The sequence below is a fragment of the Canis lupus genome, chromosome 34 (genome assembly GCF_048164855.1).
Source record: "Canis lupus baileyi chromosome 34, mCanLup2.hap1, whole genome shotgun sequence".
In the NCBI taxonomy this organism is placed as follows: domain Eukaryota; kingdom Metazoa; phylum Chordata; class Mammalia; order Carnivora; family Canidae; genus Canis; species Canis lupus.
This window is the reverse complement of record NC_132871.1, coordinates 4,951,966-4,972,910: the sequence shown is the minus strand read 5'-3', so window position 1 is coordinate 4,972,910 and position 20,945 is coordinate 4,951,966. Positions and strand designations below refer to the sequence as shown.

The following is a 20,945-nucleotide window of genomic DNA, read 5'->3' as shown; positions in this document are numbered from 1 at the left end:
CGGTATTTCAAACACAAACTTCTGACTGGGAGCAGTTTCAGAATCAATTTACATTCAAATAAAAAGGGACTCCAGTGAGAGGCACATTAAGATGTTTAAATTATGGGGCATGTGGGATTCATCAGGCCGGGAAAGCAGTTGTAAATCAAGCTCACGGCGAATGGGTTAAACACACAAGAGGGTCTTGATGCGTGGGCAGCACTTCCTACTGTCTGTTTTTTCCCCTTTTCTTTTCTTTTTTAGTTTTAGCAACTTAAATGGAAATATTAAGGAAATAGCAAAGAGTTAATAACATTTTTTAAAATTTTTTATTTATTTATTTTTAATAACATTTTTTTTAAATGATAGCTACCAGTCCTATTGATAGTCTCCCATCATTACAGGCAGCCCAGCTTTAAAGAGAGGGGATAGTTCGCGGTAGGAACACATTTCAAGACACCAAACCAGAATGAATGGGAGGGGAGGCCAGAGAGAAGAAATGAGACCAGCAGCCGGAGGGACTTTTCAAAGAATTACCTCTTGTTCTTATTTCTTTTATAGATCCTACCATCGTGTATTATACATGGATTTTCCCCGCTGGATCATCCCAAAGAATATGCCTTTGTAGAAAACAACAAACTATTACCGGGTGGTCAGCCGAGTCCTGTGGATAATTGCTTAAGGGAGGCAGCTAACATCTCCCTTTCCCGGCTCCTTTCAATCTCCTGTTCCCCGGGCCAGGTACCATGTACTCTCTGGCAACTTCTAGGGCCTCTTTCGGCCCTCGTTACTTAATTGATGCTAAGGAAGGGGTAATTTGATATATTTCCCAAGGCCTTGCATTTCATTCCTGAAGAGAACAGTGTTCTACGCAGTAGATTCACTCTGTTGGTAAAATGTTAGGCAAAGTCCTATTTAAGCACAAGCCCAACCTTTCCCAGGAAAGCGTCTATGTCACCAAAACTACCTATTTCATTAAGCCCCCAAAAAATGATCATTGAAGCTAGTTGGCGGACATTTGATTAGACGACCCACAAAGGCAGGCAAACTACAGCTTGTAAGCCGGTAAGGACAGAGCTCGTAACAGAGGCCGCGCGGCCCACAAAGCCTCAAGTGTTTGCTGTGCAACCCTTTACAGAAAGGCATGCCAACCCTAGAATTTGGTTGTTCCCTGTTTCAGCTGGCTGATAGGTTATCCTCTGCTTTTCCAATATGTTCTAGTCCAAGGCCTGAGGAGTTACCCTTATTTCCCAAATTTCAACTAAAGCTGCCTCTGTTTTGAGAACCCTCAGTGTGCAGCCTGGAATGCAGAGCCTGCACTTTTGAAACATAAACACTTCATCTCGATATAATTTTAGTACTTCTGGAACTCCCTAGGAAATGAAAAACACCAAGAAGCTCCTCTGACAAAATTCAGCTCGCACAGAGAGCGCATATCTTTGCAAGAGGCGTCGTCTTGCTCACCTAAACAGTGAACAACGGCTCTTCTCGGGGACCAGAATTTTACCAATAACATCAAGAAAAATATTGGTTTACTTGTTTGGTTCCCTTACGTGAAATGACCTAAAACGAATCACATTAAAGCATAAAAGCCCACTTCCAAAGTTGGAAGATTAAGTGAATCAATCGGAAAGTTCACATCTCCATGGAGATAACCAACATAAAGATGTTAAGCTTCCCGTAAGTTTACCATCTTCTGTATTCAGAAGTCGTTAGAGAAGCACTTTGGTTTCTCGATTTCCAAAACAAATCATATTTGGAAGAAAAAAAATTTATTATCAGTTCTATAAGTACTTGCCGAACTGAGTATTATGAAGTTTTTCCAGAATTGTATCTCTTTTTTTTTTTTTAATTAAATAAGAATTCATCTTGTCTCCTGACCATGCTACTGTCTAAGCACGTCTGCGTAGGAAGAGGAAGGAAAGAAAGAGGATTTCTATCTTCAACCTGAGAATGGATGAAAGGGATTTTTTTGAGTTTGGCATCTTGAAGATGGTGGGGCCAGAACAGGTCAGGGTGTAAGATGCCTTGGAAGCCACTTTTTCTTCCTGGCTGGGTAAGCATGCACTAGCACCATGTTTGAGAACCGTGGACCTTAGAGAATTCAAGAGTAAAGGTGGAATCGTTCTGACATTTTTTGAGCACCTACCTCGCTCCAGGCACTGCTCAACATGCTCTGCCCAGCTCAACTCACCTGATCTTAAGACTTGGGGAGAAGGCTAAACGCACAGTAACTTGCAAAGCAAGAAGTTGAATCCAGGGGTCCTAACTTCAGAGCTCTTTTCAGGGTGTGATAATGGGGCCATTTTGAGTGACTGAGTGTTTCTAAGGAGGAAGTGCAGGCAACTGTAGTCTCAGGCTATTGGTACCGGGTACACAAGAGAAGAGAAGACAAGACTGCGTGAACCAGTGATTCGAAAGAAATTCAGATGAGCTTCGTGGATATTGATCAATGGGCTTGAGGATTGTCCATCTCTTCTATTTGTTTCGTGCTTGATTTTCTCGCGATTCTGAATTTATTTCCTACTGGCCTGTATTGGACTTGGCACAGCAATATAAGGAGGAACAGAAAAGGGAAGGATGAACAAGACGGGAAGAGACAAATGTGCACAGACAAGACAATGAAGTCTTTGCAGGGGTACTATTTCTGAGCTTCGTGCTTTTTATTTTTTTTTTTATTTTTTTATTTTTTAAATTTATTTATGATAGTCACAGAGAGAGAGAGAGGCGCAGAGACACAGGCAGAGGGAGAAGCAGGCTCCATGCACCGGGAGCCCGACGTGGGATTCGATCCCGGGTCTCCAGGATCACGCCCCGGGCCAAAGACAGGCGCCAAACCGCTGCGCCACCCAGGGATCCCTCGTGCTTCTTTTTAAAGCTTTGAGTTACACGTCACAGGGAAAGGGTTGTACAGTAGAGATTTTGTTTGTATTCATATGTTCTTTTGTCCAGTTAAGTAATAACTGTTTACCTCAAATTCTGTTAATACTAGCATAGGGATCCTATCTGAGAAGCCCTGATCCTTCCACTGCAGAGTCACCAAAAGAACATGGAAATAAAATGAGAGTAAACTAGATCGACTTCATTAGCTTATTTGCCATCCAGTATAGACAAGAAACACTTTGTTTTCTGTTTCACAGACTATTTACCATCTCAGAAGCTTCATGGATCACCCCGGCCTACCCTCGCTGATGCCCCAAATTTTCTTTTTTCTTTTTTTTTTTAAAGATTTTATTTATTTATTCATGAGAGACACATAGAGAGAGAGAAAGAGGGAGAGAGAGAGAGAGGCAGAGACACAAGCAGAGGGAGAAGCAGGGCCCATGCAGGGAGCCTGATGGGGGACTCGAACCCTGGACTCCAGGATCACGCTCTGGGCCGAAGGCAGGCGCTATACCACTGAGCCACCCAGGGATCCCCAGTGATGCCCCAAATTCTCCTAAGACCCAACCCTACAAGCCTATTCAATCCTATTTCATAATGTTAAGTGTGCGGAGGGGCTGCTGGCTCCTTGGAAGGGCAGCCCCGGCACTACGATGCCACTAAGAGATGGCCTTCCCTTCCACCGCCTGGAGATTGGTGGGAAGTTCCTTTCCACATTTGCTTTCATTGCTGACTTCGCCTCCACAGTCCATAGATCCCTTCCTTCTTCAGCTCCTCCTTGGGCTCTCAACACCCGCCGTTCAAGTGCAATAATGGTTGCACTTCCAAAAACAAACAAACAAGAAACAAAAACGCCAGCTTTAGTTGTCTTTCAACGTGTTGAATTCCTGTCATAATAAAAATATTTAATGGAAGAAAAGCAGGAGGAATTAGGTCATGTAGAGGCTGGGGAGGACGCTGGCCGTGCGAGGGCTTGGGGGAAGATCTGAGAGTGGGAAACAAGAGCTCCCCGTGGAAAGTAGCCAATCTGGTTTTATTTGGAGTAACTGTCAACTCTGAATTTCGCCTTTCCTCCTGACCTTGTTCAATACTATTAGCTCCATACTTCTCTCCAAATTCAAGGGAAAACAGAAACGTAGAGGGAAAAATACCATTTTTGTTTCTTCAAAGAATCACATATCTTTAAACTATTGATGCTAAACAAAACAATTAATGCCAAAAGAATCACTTTAATTGTTCATTTACCTGCTCATACTCGACAAGAATCATTCCATTAAAAAACTTTGATTTTCGGGCAGGGAAAACTGAAAAGCAAAAACGACAGCGCTTGGGATCAGAACTGGAACTCTATTACATGCACTTTCTGGCATTCAGTCAGTAGATCTCCATTGAAGAAAAAAATATCAGCACCCCACTCCAAGCCTGACACTATTTTTTTTTTTTTTTTACAATGTCAGGATGCCCTGATCTTTTTATCAGCAATTGCGATGGTGGGAAACATAAGTTGGGAAATAAAAATAAGAGGGTCTGAGGCCCAGCTCTGCTGCTTATGAAACTCTGCGTTCCCAGTCCTTGATTTCTTCATCCATAAAGTGGAAATAATACTTACTTGACAGCCCTTGCAGGATTACATGAGGTAACACACATACAGGTGTTTTCTATAAAGCTCTAGCCCCTGTTAGATATTATTACCCAAAGAGACAACTAAAAAAGACTTGACTGTACCATTTTTTCTTATTAATACAGCTGGGAACCATATTCCAAAACTCTATCAGTTGGATTTCAGTAACAGTATTAGAAATCTCTGTTTTAAAAAAATAATAATAATAAAAAAGAAATCTCTGTTTTGTCTCATTTTTACCATCTTCTTGAACACTTATATTACTTAAGTATTAAAACTCACAGTCTGCATAAACACCAGTCTTGAAATACTTATTTGTCATTTTACTTGTTGAAAAAATAATAGCAAGCAATTTCTTGCAGAAGGCAATAAGTAGTGCTATTTACTCACAGTGACTGTAATTTTTGTATTTGCCTTCTTAATACTTAACAGATGTGGAAAGCCGTGGACTTGTCCCACCCCACCCCCAAATGCTCAGTGCAACATATGGCACCGAATCAGGTTACACTCTCTATGTGACACAGTAAAATACTCACAAATCTGGGAAGAGAATCCAAGTTTGCTGCTATTTTCGTTTGTGCTGGCCTGCGCAGCGGGCGCCGAACATTTTGGAGCTGTTACCTGGCTGGGGAAATTAAAATCCCGGAGGTGAACAAGGTGTTTCTAAGGAATTTATTTATTTTATTTTATTTTATTTTATTTTATTTTATTTTATTTTATTTTATTTTATTTATTTTTTTATTTTATTTTTTTTTTATTTTTTTTATTTTATTTTATTTTTTTTTTTTTTTCAAGGGATTTGGTGTCTAAGGAATTTTAAATGAACTTTCTCGATCTGCAGGCTACCGACAAGGGTGCATATATATTACATGTTTAGTGGCTCTGGGAGTTAGCGCCCGGCCGAAGAGCCCTACAGAGGCGCCAAGAAGACGCACTTGCATTTTGGCGATTACGGAGGAGAACGGACTCTGCAGCCGGATTAGGAACCTGCCCGACCTGGGGACCGTCACCTCCTCGCCCGGGGAGGCCTGCACGGACTCGGGGTGCAGCTGCTGCGCCCCTCGGCCGGCGGGGACGTGGCCGAGGACACGGCTGGATCAAAAGCTGCAGTCCTCTGTTGGTTCTGAGTGTAGGTGTCCTGAGCGTAAACTGTGTCACACGTGCACGTGGAATCGAATTATTCCTGCGGCTGCTGCCTCCCGCCGCTCAGCAACACTGCAGGCGCTGGATACACCTGCGCCCTCGTGGGGCGTTGGAAGAGGTCCCTCACTTAGACTTCCTGGGGGGGCGGGTAAGCCACCAGGCCTGGGCGGTGGCTCAGGCCGCGACCCCACGGCCAGCTGCTCGGGGGGGGGGACACCACCTGCTGGCTTCTCCCCGCCCCCTTCCTCCCCCCCTTGCTCACCTGCTCTCTCAAAAAACGTCTCACTATGCTTTGGAGAGGGGAGGACGCCTTGTGGGTTCAAGAACCCCAGCCTTGGAGGTCTCCCGCCGTCCCCCCTTCTGGCCCTTCTGACCAAAGCAAACCTGAGAAGCGCAGGAATCAAGCAGGACCCACCACGCAGAACCACCTGGGCCCCCCTCCTGGGGATCCCAGGGGGCCGCTGGGGGCTGGGGGCACCCCGAGGACAGGCGCATCTGGCAAGGGAGGCACCTGCCAGGGCCCAGGGCGGGTGGAGGCGGGCGCCTCAGGTGGGCAGGTGAGGGGGTCCTCCGGGATTCCAGAAGCTGCGGGCCCGGGCATGAGCCGGCCGTCAGGGTGCCTGCTCCCTCTCAAGAGGGGGGACTTACAAGACGTATTTGCTATTTGGGGGGCCGTTCCCGAACGCATGCCTCACTGCCCCCCAACGGCCCTTGTAGCCGAGGAAAGCGCAGCAGGGGGCTGCACACCTGTGCACACCTGGCCTGCTGTCCAGGCCCGAAGCTCAGAACCGTGGTTCTGCTGATGTCCCACAGGGAGGGGAGGGACTCTGCTGGGGGGGGGGGGGGAGAGCCGCGACAGCCGCCCCAGGTCCCCGGGGTGGGGGGTACACAGCTTGGCTGCTGCTGGCTCCAAGGTCCAACAACCTCCCCCCGATGACCAGGACTCCCTTTACTGGGCAGATTTCACCGAACATGAAACAGCACAAATCCAGGCGACAGGAGCACAGGCCTGCGATTGGGTCCAGCTCGGGTGGGAGTGCACACGCACGCAGGCACACGCACACTTCACCATCCTGCAAACCACAGCATCTTCTAGAGCTACGCATCTTTTAAAAGCAACACCGCGGTGCCCGTGCATGCATACTGCCTCTCCGGGTCAGCGCTGCAAGTCAAGGTTTATCTTAAAAGATTGGGGTGGGGGGAAGACTTACGCCGATGGGTTTAAGTCCAGGGAAGCGAATGTAACAGAGCTCCGCTGCTAACGGCAGAGGTCTCCTTCCAACTCACTTCCCTAGTGCTGATTAATACATTCAGAAGCAAACCAAGTGTATTGGCCAAAAGAAAAACGCTACTGGTAACACCCCAACGGCTCCCGGTTTCAGTTGTGCTTCTCAATCAGGCGAAATGTTCTCTCCCCAGCTACCAGCACTATTTATTTTGCTTCCTGCCAATCTTGCAAATAATTTATCTTGTGTGTCGTTTCCTCATAAATGCTTCCCGGTGCTTGATTGCTCTGCCTGTGCGGCGTCTGATTTCAAACTGCCATTTTACCTTTATAAACATTCAGAACTTTGAAGCGCGAGGAGAAGGCCCAAAAGGCATGTGAAAATGAGGCGACCGTAATTAGAGGAGCAGACTCCGTTTCACGGCGCGCCTGGCCTTCTGCATGTGCCCCAGAAGTCTCCCTCTGCATCCGGGATTGCATCCCCAGTCTGGGTGCAGGACAGCAAATTCACATTTACTCCAGCAAAGAGCACCTGGTATCAACATGTTTAATTTATTATTATTATTGCAAAGAACAGTTTTCCCAGGATTAGTGAAACAGAATACATATATTTAAGGATCTGCACTCAGACCACAAAAAGAGAGAGAGAGAGAGAAACAGAAAACAGAGAAAATAGAAGTAATATCAGTAACCACATGATTTTTGTGGTAAAAAATAGAATATGGCGTGCAATAGTGCAATTTTCCTTTGCTGATCCAGCAACGCAAGTCTTAGTAGGAAGTCCACTGGTGTTCTTTCTGCATTTCAGGATTTAGTTGCGTGCTTGCCGGGGGTTGGCATTCCTGCCAGACTTCTGACTCTGGGTGGAATCACTGTGGCTAGAATCACTTTTATTCAGTCCAAGATGACGGAGCTTCATGTCCCAGCGCTGTGAAATTCAAAACAGGAAATGGTCACGTGCACATATCACCAGGGTCATCATTACAATTATTCTAACAACTAAGCAAGGCCGCAAAGTCAGGTCTCAAAAGCATTTTCCAACAGCATAAGCCTTCGCTATCTCAGGGTAACAAAACTGGTGCTAAATGGACATGATTCTCTGATCATAAGAAGCGCAAAACTGGCCCCTCTGACGTATCAGTGATGTTTTCATATCAAACCTTCAACTCAAAATCTCCATGTCAAGTGATGATAAAAGAATCTATCAAAATCTGCAAGTATTTTTGCAAGTGACATACACAAATCTGGCACTTCACAGGTGACCAACAAATGGAAGCTTTGCACGGGGAATTCGAAGGGTTATTTTTCATCTTCTCTTATGACACATCAGAACACAGTCTTTTAAAACATATGGAATTTAAGCAGTGAAAAAAATAGAAATTTGGGGGGCAAATGGGATCTCTTAAAAACGTCTACCAAGTGGACCAATCACAACGGACAGGGTTCTGCACTCAAAGTTTTCCAAAGCAGACATCACCAGTATTTCTAATAACCACAATCAAGCTCACTGATAATTCATATTAACAATGCCAACAGTGTCCACATGTGAACTAATTAAAATTAAAAGGGAGTTATATTTTGAGTATCACAGCTAGTGAATAAGGACTACAGCTATACTTCTCAAATTTCAATAAATATAGAAATAACTGGAGATATTGTTAAAATTGCAGGTTCTCATTCAGTAAGTCTGGGATGGGGCCCAAGATTTTCACACCTAACAAGCTCCCAGGTGATGCCAGTGTGGCGGGTCCAGAGACCACACGTCGAGCAGCAAGGAGCTAATTTGGTCCAAAGGCCCAAATTCAAATCCAAATTCCATTGGTTACTGTGCAAAGTTTCTTGAACTTATTCAACCTCATTTTCATCATTAACACATTGGAATTAATTATAGAATATACTTAGAAGACAGTTGCGATGATTATCAAATAAAAAGTGTATAAAGGGCTTAGTACATAATAAATTATCATTTTTCAAATACTGTAAGGAATTCTTTATTTTAGCATACTCTATTCCACAATCTTACTGTTTTTCATATGAGAAAATAGTCTGATTCTCAGCTGCCCAAGGCAGACCAAATATTTTGATTTGAACAACCTGTTATGTCAGAGACTTAGGTAAACAACCATTTGTACAGCAAAATCATAAGAAGGTCTTTATTTCTAATTCTATTCACTGAGCAAAAAGAAAAAAATCAGCTGAAAAGGGAAATTCATATCTGAAAAAAAAAGTGTCCTCCATAAAACTTTTTGACATCCTCAAATTGACTAGAAAACTAAAGTAAAAATCGCAGTAATTCTAGCCAAAAGAGATTTTTCTACCCAAGATCTTTAGCCATGAGTATCTGCATGTGAATTAGAAATTGGGTTCACATCATGGGTTTAGTTCTTCCCTTTAACATGTTTAAATCCAGACTGAGAATATAAAGGATTTCACAACAACTCTGTGAGTAGAAAGCAATGGACACCGTATGTTTGCCTAAGAAACAGGATAAACAAGCCATGCGTCCTGGGTCTTTACATGATAGTCATTGTTTTGGTACCAAAAGAGAAGCAGCAAGCCTCGTTACATGCTTTGCAGCAGGGATGTTGAAAGGTCTTCCAACTGGTACAGGAATTTAGGACAAATTCCTGTTCTGCATTAGCAAGCAGAAAACCAAATTAAAAGAACAGTAAGAGATTCCAACGTACTGAGGAGCCACTTTTTAATAAATACCAAAGTAACTGAAAAGAGATACAAATGGACAATTCCCACAAGCCTGAACCCGAAATGCATCTCCCTTTTGACAAACACACTGGGGGCAGGGGGGAAGAACTTACTGAAGGATAGTTTCTCCCTGCAAAATAATAATGCCCTTTACATTTTTGTAGGTCACTTAGGCTCAAATGTGTCTGCTGTGTCAAGTGCCAGATGTAGAAGATAAACCGCCCAGGGGTGTTTAACTTACCCTGTAAATGTTTCCCAAGCCTTCAAACTCACCGAAGGAGGAGGATGTATTATGTTCGGTACAATTCCCACTCTTTCTTTCTCCCTCCCTGCCCACTACACACACACATGCGCGCGTGAGCACCCTTTTCAATTCTTGGCCATTCTACGCATACGTTCCTTTCTTTGAAACAGATTTGCTTCGTAGAGTAAAAAGAAATGAAACCCAACTTTCTACAGTAAGGTAATTTACTGTGATTTTTTAAAAAACGCATCACTTCCAGAATCTGAGAATAACTGGCTTAAAAATAAAGCTGCGCGACTGCTCTAAGGACCTAACTGAGCCAGGTCTCTTACACGCAGATGAATGTGGCTGCACCTCGTACAGAAGAACTGGGGTCTATGATTTGGGACACTGGCAGTTTCCTGCCCATCATCCATCCTCCCCTTCCTGACTCGCAGAACTGCAATCTGTTCAAAGAAGCAATATGCCCAGCTAAAGAAAAAAAAAAAAAAACAAAAACTACATTTGCCAGCCTCTCTTGCAGCTAGGGATGGATACGAGACTAAAACCTAACTATAAGTTGCCTTTGCACCTCCCTTTTTTTCCTCCCTAAAACGTAGGTGCGATGCTGGAGGTGACCTCCAGGTGAACTTGAGCACGGCAGTGATATCCTTTCAAAGGGCAGAAGAGTAAGGCAGGAGGAGCCTGGAGCCCTGATGATAACGTGCAGCCACCCAACCAGGACTCGACTCCCCACAGCCAGATTTCTCGTTGCAAGAAATGAGACTATTGTGGTTAAATCTCTGATACGCTTACAGAGAATTCATTCCTCAAATTAAGTGGACATTAAAAACAAAGTCCAGGGGTGTCTGAGTAGCTCAGTCAGTTCAAAACAAACTCCATCCTTAGAATTTCACACACACACACACACACACACACCCCTCAGGTTTTAGTATTTCTCCTAAAGGGCAACTCTTTCGTTTAAATGACAAATGGCTGATTTTCTCCTTTTATTTCTTTTATGAACACAAAGTACAGGCTTACCTTGACTTTTTTACCAAGTCGATCCTTCCATTTCTCAGCAATAGACCCTTCCACCAACAGTAATCTGTAATTTTTTAAAGAGAAGCAACCATTTTTGACAGGTTAAAACATGTTCTTGAGAAATACAAGGAGTCATGGGTCAAAAAAGCTTTCCTGTTCATTGTAGGACAGCCAAGTTTTAGATTAGCAACCCTCAACAATTTACGAGTCACGGGCTCCTTTAAGAAGAAATGATGCAAAAAAAAAAAAAAAAGAAATGATGCTATGATCTCTCCCCCCAGAAAAATGCACGCCCACAAACCGCACACCTACACTTTGCTACCCAATCCATGATAGTGAGGGACCCAACTGAAACCTAACTATCGTCCCCTAGCAGGTGGACAGGGCCCCAGGTCAGAACCGCAGAGTAAGAGGTCCGGAGAGATGCAGGAAAGAGAGGCAAGCATCCTGCACCAGGGAGCCACTACCTGGCACGCTCCTCATCCTCATAGCCCATGATGACGTACTCCTCGTTGACGCTGAGCGGAGGACACAGGCAGCCAGAGCTGGTGTACAGGTTAACGGTGTCCCTTGGAATGTTTACCAGGGAAGCCTTTAGAATCTCCTTCACCTCAATGACCACGGTCACATCATGGCACTTGGTCTTTATTTCTTTAACTTTAGCCCGAATGACTGGATAAGAGAAAATAAAGCTGAAATGGTAAAACAACACACAACAGATGCTCCATTCCAAAAAGACAAGTCGGCTTTCTCACGGTCGATGCGTGAAAGTCAACCAGGTATTTTTTTTTTTAAGATTTTATTTATTTATTCACGACAGACATAGAGAGGGGCAGAGACACAGGCAGAGGGAGAAGCAGGCTCCATGCAGGGAGCCCGACGTGGGACTCGATCCCAGGTCCCCAGGATCAGGCCCTGGGCTGAAGGCAGCGCCAAACCGCTGAGCCCCCCTGGGCTGCTCTAAGCAGGTGTTTCTGTCTTAGGTGGAGGGGAGTGGCACACGACACAACACACCTGCCCCTTTTACTGGTCAGCCCTGACTCCCTTCCAATTCGCGGGCACACACATATTCGTGCACACACACACACACACACACACACACACACGTGTGCACCTGTATCTCATTGTGAGAAATCCACTTAATCGAAAGTTGAGCGAATCTGATGTGATTTTCCTCCAAAATTTTATTTTGAATGTGTGCATATGTGCTTTCAGTTGCTGCCAAGAGGAATTTATATTAATTTCACGCTAGGTAAAGACCTGGTACTTAGATACGCTTTGTTTCCTTCCACTGCGTCCGCGGCACCATATACCTCTCCCGGTGGAGACCCTGGCACCCAACCTGGCTCACAAAAGCCAGCTTTACGTCTCCATACAAACTGTCTTAAAAGTACCAATTCAGCTGCAAAGTCAAAGTATTTGACTCAGAATCTAGAAAGTACAGTGCTGCTTCTACGCTGTATATTCTGTCCCTTGGAAAAGCCAGATTTTTTAGATTCCTCTTTCTGATAAATGAGCTTTCCTTTCTTTTTTTTTTTCTTTTTTTTTTGGGGGGGGTGGGGGTGGGTGGTGCAAAAGCCTGCAAAGAGGTAAAAATGTCAACTAGCAAGAAGCTAGTGGCTTTTGCCCCAGCTCCCTAGTCCCATACCCAGGGATGTTATACAGAAAACTACACAATGCATACAAATGAATCCACTTTTTGAAAGCCTCTAAGCACATATCTGCATACTCCTTGCATCTGGGTGCCTTCCCACGGATTTTAGGGTCTTTTAGACTACAAAGGAATGGGGAAAAAGTACTCCATGAAAACATAAAGCCAGCTAATAAACCGTTTCCCCCGTCGATGCCCCAACCTCACGCAGAAATGTTCAGCGACATTCCATCAGTAGGACAGATGGTGGATAGAAATTAAGTTGCTGATTCTAAAAGCTTCAGGACAAAACCCCATTTTTGCTCCACAGGTATTTCAATTTCCGGAGAAAGCAGGAGCACTCCAGCGCACGGAAGAGCGCCAGCCAGCCGTCCCTGCGGGTGCTCCTGGGGAGCAAAGGAATCCCTTGTCTCTCAAGTCCGTATTTGAACAAGAAATAAGATGGCCCTTTTTGAAATGTCACTTGGGAGAACTGATGATAAATCGACAGCCCTGGCTGGCAGACATTTTTGGGTGTCCTGGTTTATGTAAATGTGCTTCACAGCTTCCATCAGCTCTCAGAGATTAGCAAACTGTGCAAATGTTCTCAAACTAATGATTTATTTACCCAGTGTGTCTACTATTTTCATTAGAAATTTTTAGCACATGTCCCCACTCCAAAATAAATATCCCTCTACAAGACTGACTTTATTATTCAAGTAATTTGGTTCAAGCTCAAGAGCTTTTACTGAATTCATCTGAATGAAGCAGAGATTGTCTGAAGGATCTTACCCCCACCCCCACTTTGTTTTCTCATTCCACGCGGGCAGATACTAGTGACCAAAATCACCGTATTTTAGAGTTTGAATTGCATTTGCTTTTCAGAGTTCTTCCTTCCATTTAAGCATCTGAGTGCCCGCCTTCCCCCAAAGCAGCTGAGTAGGCAGCAGATGCGTGAACATCCTTCAACTGTGGGCAACCCGGTCATTATTTGGGTACGAGGAAGAAAGGATCTCCTTCCCATTGATTGTGAGCTGTATTTCATTTTACGCCGTAATATTCCCTCGGCTACCTTGTCAAAGATCTCCTCTTTCCCTGACTTGCAACCCAAGTATTAGTAGTATTTCGACTTTTAACCAAAATACGCAGCACCCACCGTCATAGCACTAAGAAAGTGAGACAGAGTGCAAACGGATAAGAGAAGAAAAATAAAGTCAACGAAATGTCCCTGAAATAACATTTTTATTATGCCTTTGTTTTTAGCATAACTATACTAAACGTTCACCTAACAGTTTTCAATCTTGAAGAACTAATCTCCTAAAAAAATCAAGAACCTCCATTCCCGTGATTTTTCACATCAGTTTTTAGAGGAATGGGTTCTCAGAGGAGCAGCCAGGCATTCGGCCTCTCAGGAAAACATGACCTTTCGACCTCGCACAGTGCATCCACCACCGGCTAAGAGAAATTGGATTCCTCTTAGGATGAGTGGTGAGCAAAAAATAAAAATTGATTCCATTGAAAAAAAAAAAACTTGGGAAACCATTTATTTCAAAGAGATTTACTTACACTGAGAATTTCCTATTAAATACCTTCTAATACACAGTTTCATAGATATTAAAGATTATTCTTACGGAGTCTTACCGATTTCTCTCCTTCTGATTCCCCACAGTACAGAAATAGAAACAAATCTGTGCCATATGTCCTGCGTCCTCTAAAAGGAGGCACATAAATTCAATAATAAAATGCCCATTCTAATAATAAACTTTCCTTTAAGAATCTAATCGTCACGTTCATTCGTTGACTCAGCATCAACAGAGATAGTCCTGCAACCCTTTATCAATCTCATAGACATTAAGGGGGAAAAGTCACAATAAGATGCCTCTGGATGACAGCAAATGTTGACTTGTCCCTTACATTATCAGCTGGGAAATTCTGAGCCTTGCAAAGATAGTGGTAATTGGTATTTGTGAGTCTGAAGCCCGCCAGGGCCTAAAAGTATATTCTAAATAATTAAGAAAGGACAACCCAGGTTCAATAGTCAGTGATGGGACACCTGGGTGGCTCAGTGGGGGAGCTCTGCCTTGGGCTCAGGTCGTGATCCCGGGGTCCTGGGATCGAGTCCCGCCTGGGGTTTCCCCGCAGGGAGCCCGCTTCTCCCTGTCAGTGTCTCTGCCTCTCTCTGTGTGTTTCTCATGAATAAATAAATAACACCGTTTTTTTAAATTATCCCTGATAAAATTAGGGTAGTACTACATCTCACGGGGCAGGTGTACAGGACGCACCCAGCACAGCACCTGGTGGGACAGGAGGCCTTGTCCCCCTCAGTGAAGCCTGCGGCTACATGTGGGTTGGTGGCTCTCCAGCTAAGGTTTCAACAGGAGGTCACTCTCCGGGGTCCAGCTAGAGCAACAAAGCCATTTCCTTCACTGCACACGAACACCTTCTGTCTGTGTCACCTTCCAACTGGGTCCCCACGTTCCAGCAGACAGATCGACGACGGAGACACCAGGTTGTGCTGTCAACCATCGGTCCCTCGAGCTGGGGGTTGACCCTTGCTCCCCTCTGCAGGCAACTCGCCCCGAGGCTCCAAGCTGGGCCAGGCCTTGGCCTCCGGGGGAAGGAGAGGCCCCCACCGCACCCACAGGGCACCAGGTGCCAGCCACGCTCACCCCCAGGCTTCAGAACCCAGCATGTGGGGCCCGGGACTCGGCCCTGCAGTGCCCTTCGGCCCAGGACGTGACCCGGGGTCGCGGGATCGGGTCGCCCCTCTGCCTCTGTCCCTCTCTGTGTGTCTCATGAATAAATACAGAAAAGTCTTTAGAAAAAAATAAACATAAAAAGTTAACTTTAAAAAATCAAGCATTTGTTAAGAATTCTGCCCGTGGGGGAATAAAAAAGACAGAATTTTGCCCAGGAGACATTTTAATTATTTGGCAGGGACGGGGCACTTGCGCTTAAAAGTTGTCCCTGTTTGGCCGTATTTTTAGATCGCTCTGCGCCCCCCCAGCGCCCCCCCAGCCCCGAGATGTCACCCTTACCGTAGTTGTAGTTGTTCCGGAAGTAGGTCTTCTGCGTGGCTCGGACAGGCTTACATTTGCAGCGCTCTGAAAAATACAACGTTTTTGGTTTTGGCCCAAAATGCAACCTGAGCTTTCTTTTTTATTCAATCACATTTTTTTTCTTGGTACGAGGAGCTGCAGCTGGGGGTGAGGGTGAGGCGGCTCCTAGCAGCGCCCTCTCCCCTCCATCACCCATCCTCCCCCATCCCCCCATCCTCCCCTACCCCAGCCCCCCATTCCCATCCTCCCCATCCCCCCAACCTCCCCATCCCCCTCCCCCCACCCCCATCCTTCCCCATCTTCCCCATCCCCCCATCCTCCCTATCCCCCATCCTCCCCATCCCCCCTCCCCACCCCCATCCTCCCCCATCCTCCCCATCCCCCCTCCCTACCCTCCCTCACCCTCATCCTCCCCATCCCCCATCCTCCCCATCCCCCTCCCCCATCCCCATCCTCCCTCTCCCCCCACCCCCATCCTCCCCCATCCTCCCCCATCCTCCCCATTCCCTCATCCTCCCCATTCCCCCTCCCCTATGACCAGGGCCGCGGCCCAGCGGGGTGAGGCGCCTGTAACCGGCGCCCGAGAAGGCTTCGTGAGCCGTGGATGACACCTGCTTACGTTTTGATGCAGAAAAAGGAAAAAAGAGCAGAAAAAGGGAAAAAAAGCAAAGATTCTTTCCGAATCACAGGAAGCCAACACGAGAGGGGTCCTAAGTGCTTTCTGCCAGGACGCCCCGCAGAAGGGAGACGGCCCTGCAGGCCCGGCCGGCCGCCGTCCTCCCACCAAGGCCCGGCTTCCTCGCGGCTGAGCTTCGGGGGGCCCCTGCTTCCCGGCCACGGCCCCAGGCCCCTAAAGCTCCAGAACCCCTCCGACGGCAGCCAGCAGCCTCCCCCGGGCCCCGGGGCGCCAGGCCTGTCTCCCCCCCACACAGCAGCGCCCTTGCTGGGCACAGGACTCCTGACACGCGTGTCGGGGAAGAGATCTCGGACCCACCCCTGCGCCAGCCTCGTGCTGGTGCCCCGTGGAGACCAACGAGGGCGCTCCTGGGCAGGACACCTGCATGCCCACCTGTGCAGGACGGAAGCTCCCCCGCTCTCCGGCGCGGCCGCTCTACTCTGCACCGAAATGTCACGCAGTTTGAACGACATATTCTCTAACAGGTTAGGACACGGATTCCACGGGTCCTCCGTGCCGCTGAGCTCACCACCCCGCGGCCACCGCCCGCCGCCAGCTGCCACCAGAACACCGCTGACCAGGCTGGGGCTGCTGGCCTGTATCCCCGGGACTCATGTCACCGCGGGGAGCCGACACTGCTCACTCCCTTCATGCCTTTTGCCCATTCTCCGACCAGTTTCTTATCTGTACTTTTGGATCCATTTCTGCTTTTCTTTTGTTTGTTCGTTTGTTTGGTTTTCTGATTCCACATATAAGTGAAATCATATGGTAGTTGTCTTTCTCAGAGTCACGTGTTTCACTTAGCATCACACCCCCTGGGTCCATCCATGTTGTCATCAACGGCAAGATCTCAGTCTTTTTTTCGCTGAGTAATATTCCTGTGTGTGTGTGTGTGTGTGTGTGTGTGTGTACACGCACACACTACATCTTTATCCATTGATCTATCAGCGGACGCTTAGGTTGCCTCCCTATCTGGCTGTTATGAATAATGCTGCAACAAAGGGGTGCATATGCTTTTCAAATTAGTGTATTTGTTTTCCTTGGGTAAATACCAGTAATGGAATTACTGGATCATACAGGGTTTCTTTTTTTTTTTTTTTTTTCCCTAAGTAAGCCCTATGCCCGATGTGGGGCTTGAACTCACAACCCTGAGATCAGGATTTGCATGCTATAGTGACTGAGCCAGCCAGACACCCCTCTATTTTTAATTTTTTGAGGAACCTCCATACTATTTCCCACCATGGTTGTACCAATTTACATTCCCATGAACAGTTCACGACGGTTCCTTTTGATGGAAAGATATTCTGGAGATGAGACCATTTCTGAAGCTATAACTCTATGGTCTTTGATTTCCAGTTTATCCTCAGAGGGATTTGTGCTTCTCCATAATTTAAAAATAGATATTTGTCAAACATAATGTAGATAAATTATCGACATATTTGTAATTCTTTAGAAATTTGCTAATACGCTAATAAAAATTCTTGGCAGAACCATACCAAGTATCACTGGGCTGAGTTGAATATGGGGTTGTTGCCATAGGACTCTGCTTGAAGCATAAACAAAGCGATTCCATAACCTTCCCAAGCAGAGATTTTTCAAAAATTAGATCATAAAGTGATGTAGAAAGATTTCAAATCGGTATTCACATACCATATATACACAGAGCTGCACCATTTCCTGATAGCTAAGGAGCAAAGCAATTATATTCCTGGAACTAGATTTGACTTCTCTACGGCTCACTCGTTTCTGCTAGCCTCAGAGGTGGCGACGCCATGCCATACACGTGACCCTGGCCATGCCTCTATCCGTCGCTTTTGCTATAAGCAAACATCTGCCTAGGTAAAGTAACTAGTAGCTCAATAAAATAGCTGACTCAAAGGAGAAGTGGAAATTTATATCTACAAAGGGCTCAAATAGGGGAGGACTTCCTTTCACTTATTTATGCTAACTCAAGTCAAACATAATTATGATTATGTGTATTCATGAAAAATACATCTTAGATCGGTTCTTCTTCTAGAGTACATTTACTCACATCTACCTATATATCCCCAAAAGCCCAAAAACTAGGAAATTACAAAGAATCACGGAGGGATACGGTACACACATTGTTAGGTTTTTCGTACCTGCCACCCTAAGTCAGATTATAACAGCCTCCTTTTTTCTTCTTCTATTACTATGAGTAGTTGACTCCTCGGACTTTGTACGGAGCCAGTAATACTACCATCATTTCTACTTTGATTTGCTAATAACTCTTCTAGTAGTCTTCCTCTCCCGGCTTCCCAAACTGCACAAAGGTTTTATTTTCTTTTATTTTTTATTTTTTTATTTTCGCACAAAGGTTTTAAATTTTGGTTTCTACAGTGGCAAGATAAAATCTATTATTTACTGAGCTTTGCACAAAAACCCTTAGCGATTGATCTGCTTGCATTCCACTGCTGAGAAGCAAAGGTTGTAAAGGAAATGCCTTGAGGTTTTTATCTAAGGAATATGGAAAAGTCACAGGAGCTGGACGTGACAAAGAATTCTTCAAACGAGGGGAAGGTTTTAGACGAACAATTCATTCACCTCACGTCCAGGATTGAATAGAACGTCCGAGTTGCAGAAGAGCATCCTCATCATCCTCATCATCCTACATCCCACAGGCGTCCGCGGGCCCTGGTCGGCCGCTCTCCCAGAATCAGTGGTTTCCCCCTCCTCGGCTAATGAAAGTGAACACTGCTTCCTATCCTCGTACAAACACGAGTTTATCACCCTCACACAAATATTCATTTGCAAAATTAACGTGCCGGAGGTCCACAGAATCTGGTTTGCAATTCAGAGGAGATCCCCCCCCCCCCCCGCCCCATGCACTGCAGCGCCCGAGCCTTAAACAGCCTCCTGAGCAATGAGGCGCCTTACAAACATAGTTCAGAGAGGAAAGTAATCACAAACTTCTTTATTTGAAATTTGGTTCAGAAAAATGGGCTCATTTACTGAAAACACATAATGATAATAGTCTTCCTAAAGAGTCATATGGTGGGGCCCCTGGGTGGCTCAGTGGTTGAGTGTCTCCTTCAGCCCAGGGCGTGACCCTGGGATCCTGGGTTCAAGTCCCGCATCGGGCTCCCTGCAGGGAGCCTGCTTCTCCCTCTGCCTGTATCTCTGCTTCTCTCGGTGTGTCTCTCATGAATAAATAAATAAAATCTTTAAAAAAAATAGTCACATAGTTTCATAAGAGCTAAAGAATTAGAAGTACCCAATACAACTATGAAATTCGATTATCAGTGGACCTTAGCTACTTGATGGAATCTGTTCAAGTTGATGCCTAATAAGGGTGACACTACTTTCTAACCTTGACCTTTCCTTGAAACGGACTACTGCTGGGTCTCATCCAGAGCCGGAGGACCCTAACGGACCTCCTTTGCCAGATTTCAAAACCCCTGTAGTTTTCAGGTACCATAACTTTGGAATACTACTCTCTATGAATTAGTATTTTTCTGATTTTTCTAGGAAGCAAACATCTTAGATCTGTGTGCAGGATCTATTGTCAGAAAGTACGTGGGGGTTAAAGAAAGTATAATCCTATTTGTTTTACAATTTCCAGTGTAATTCTTTCAAGATTGACTCATTCTAATCAGATTAGAGTTTAAGTAATTTTAATTTGTACCAAACGTATTATATGTTTTATATCTTGGCATTCGACCCTAGGAGCCCACTTGCCCCCTTCCTTCCATTTGAAAAAAACATAGGAGCAAACCACAAGTTTTAAAACAGACATAAAAAATTATTTTTTATAATTTGAATGTCTATATTCTTAACTATGACTTCTTTACTGAGATCCAGATCTGTATTTTTCACCACCTATAAGGCATGTCCATAAGCATGCCCTTAGGTAATTTTAGACATCTCCTTTATAGAAGTACTGGGAGAATTAGAGGAGAGAATACACATAAAATACCTATCACAGCACCTGGTATACCTGCCTCGTAACTGTCAGATTTAATCAAGATTCACTGGGATTTTTAATCCGTTATATACAAAGATCATTTAATGGGTAAGAGAAGCACTATTTTTTCCAGGGTCCCTTGTCACCCACTGAACCGTGGTGCCCACCAAACTCAGGCAATCAGGCTTCTCAACGGTGCCAGATTCTGCTGTTTTGGTCCAGGTGGACCAAGCTCATTTCTGTCCCCATGCAAGGAGTCCCTTCGAATTGTCATGTACGTATTCCAAATTTGAAGGATCAAGCTTAGCAAGCCAAAATGATCACATATGTGACCATTCTCATACGTATTAAAATGTAAGAGAATATGACAAAGTGATTAAGGGCCCATGGGTCTGCCTCCCAGCTCCATGCCTTTCCCGTCGTGTGACCCTGGGCCGGTTACCTTCGGCAAAGCCTAGGTCTAAACGACGACTGTCTATCTACCGCGTAGGGTTATTGTTAAGAATTTAAAGAATAATTCACTTAAACAATTTGGCGCAGAGCCTATTAGTGAGTAAATCATTCACTGAACGTTAGCTCTTAGCAGGAGTCATACATAAACAAACCAAAAAGATCTGAAGATATTTTATGCAAATTCAAGAGCGGTTGATGACGCAGAAGAGACGATTTTTCTAACAGAAAATCATCTGCAAGTTGGTGTAAAAATTAAAGTTTAGACTTAAAAGTTCACGTTTAAAGATAAAAATCTACTAGATTTTTTTTTCCCCTGGAGACAGAATATGTATTATACTTGGTTTTGGGGGGAACTATATGGAAAAAGGTAGAATTGAGAAA

General features: G+C 45.1%; 1 protein-coding gene and 1 long non-coding RNA gene across 2 annotated transcripts in view; both read right to left on the bottom strand.

Moving 5' to 3' along the window:
* Positions 1 to 4,098: 4,098 nt before the first annotated feature.
* Positions 4,099 to 7,036, bottom strand: LOC140624214 (uncharacterized). Its single transcript, XR_012023719.1, has 3 exons — positions 6,838 to 7,036; positions 5,020 to 5,108; positions 4,099 to 4,166 (listed from the first exon to the last, which is right to left on the bottom strand). It is a non-coding gene; the product is annotated as an uncharacterized lncRNA (long non-coding RNA).
* Positions 7,037 to 7,384: 348 nt separating this feature from the next.
* FRZB (frizzled related protein) overlaps positions 7,385 to 20,945 on the bottom strand; it is a 30,695-nt gene continuing 17,134 nt past the window's right edge. The window contains exons 3-6 of the mRNA XM_072810841.1: positions 15,490 to 15,555; positions 11,289 to 11,493; positions 10,822 to 10,885; positions 7,385 to 7,779 (exon numbers count right to left, since the gene is read on the bottom strand). Of these exons, the coding sequence (XP_072666942.1) occupies positions 7,663 to 7,779; positions 10,822 to 10,885; positions 11,289 to 11,493; positions 15,490 to 15,555 (452 nt within the window). The 3' untranslated portion in view covers positions 7,385 to 7,662. The remainder of the gene's footprint in view (positions 7,780 to 10,821; positions 10,886 to 11,288; positions 11,494 to 15,489; positions 15,556 to 20,945) is intronic.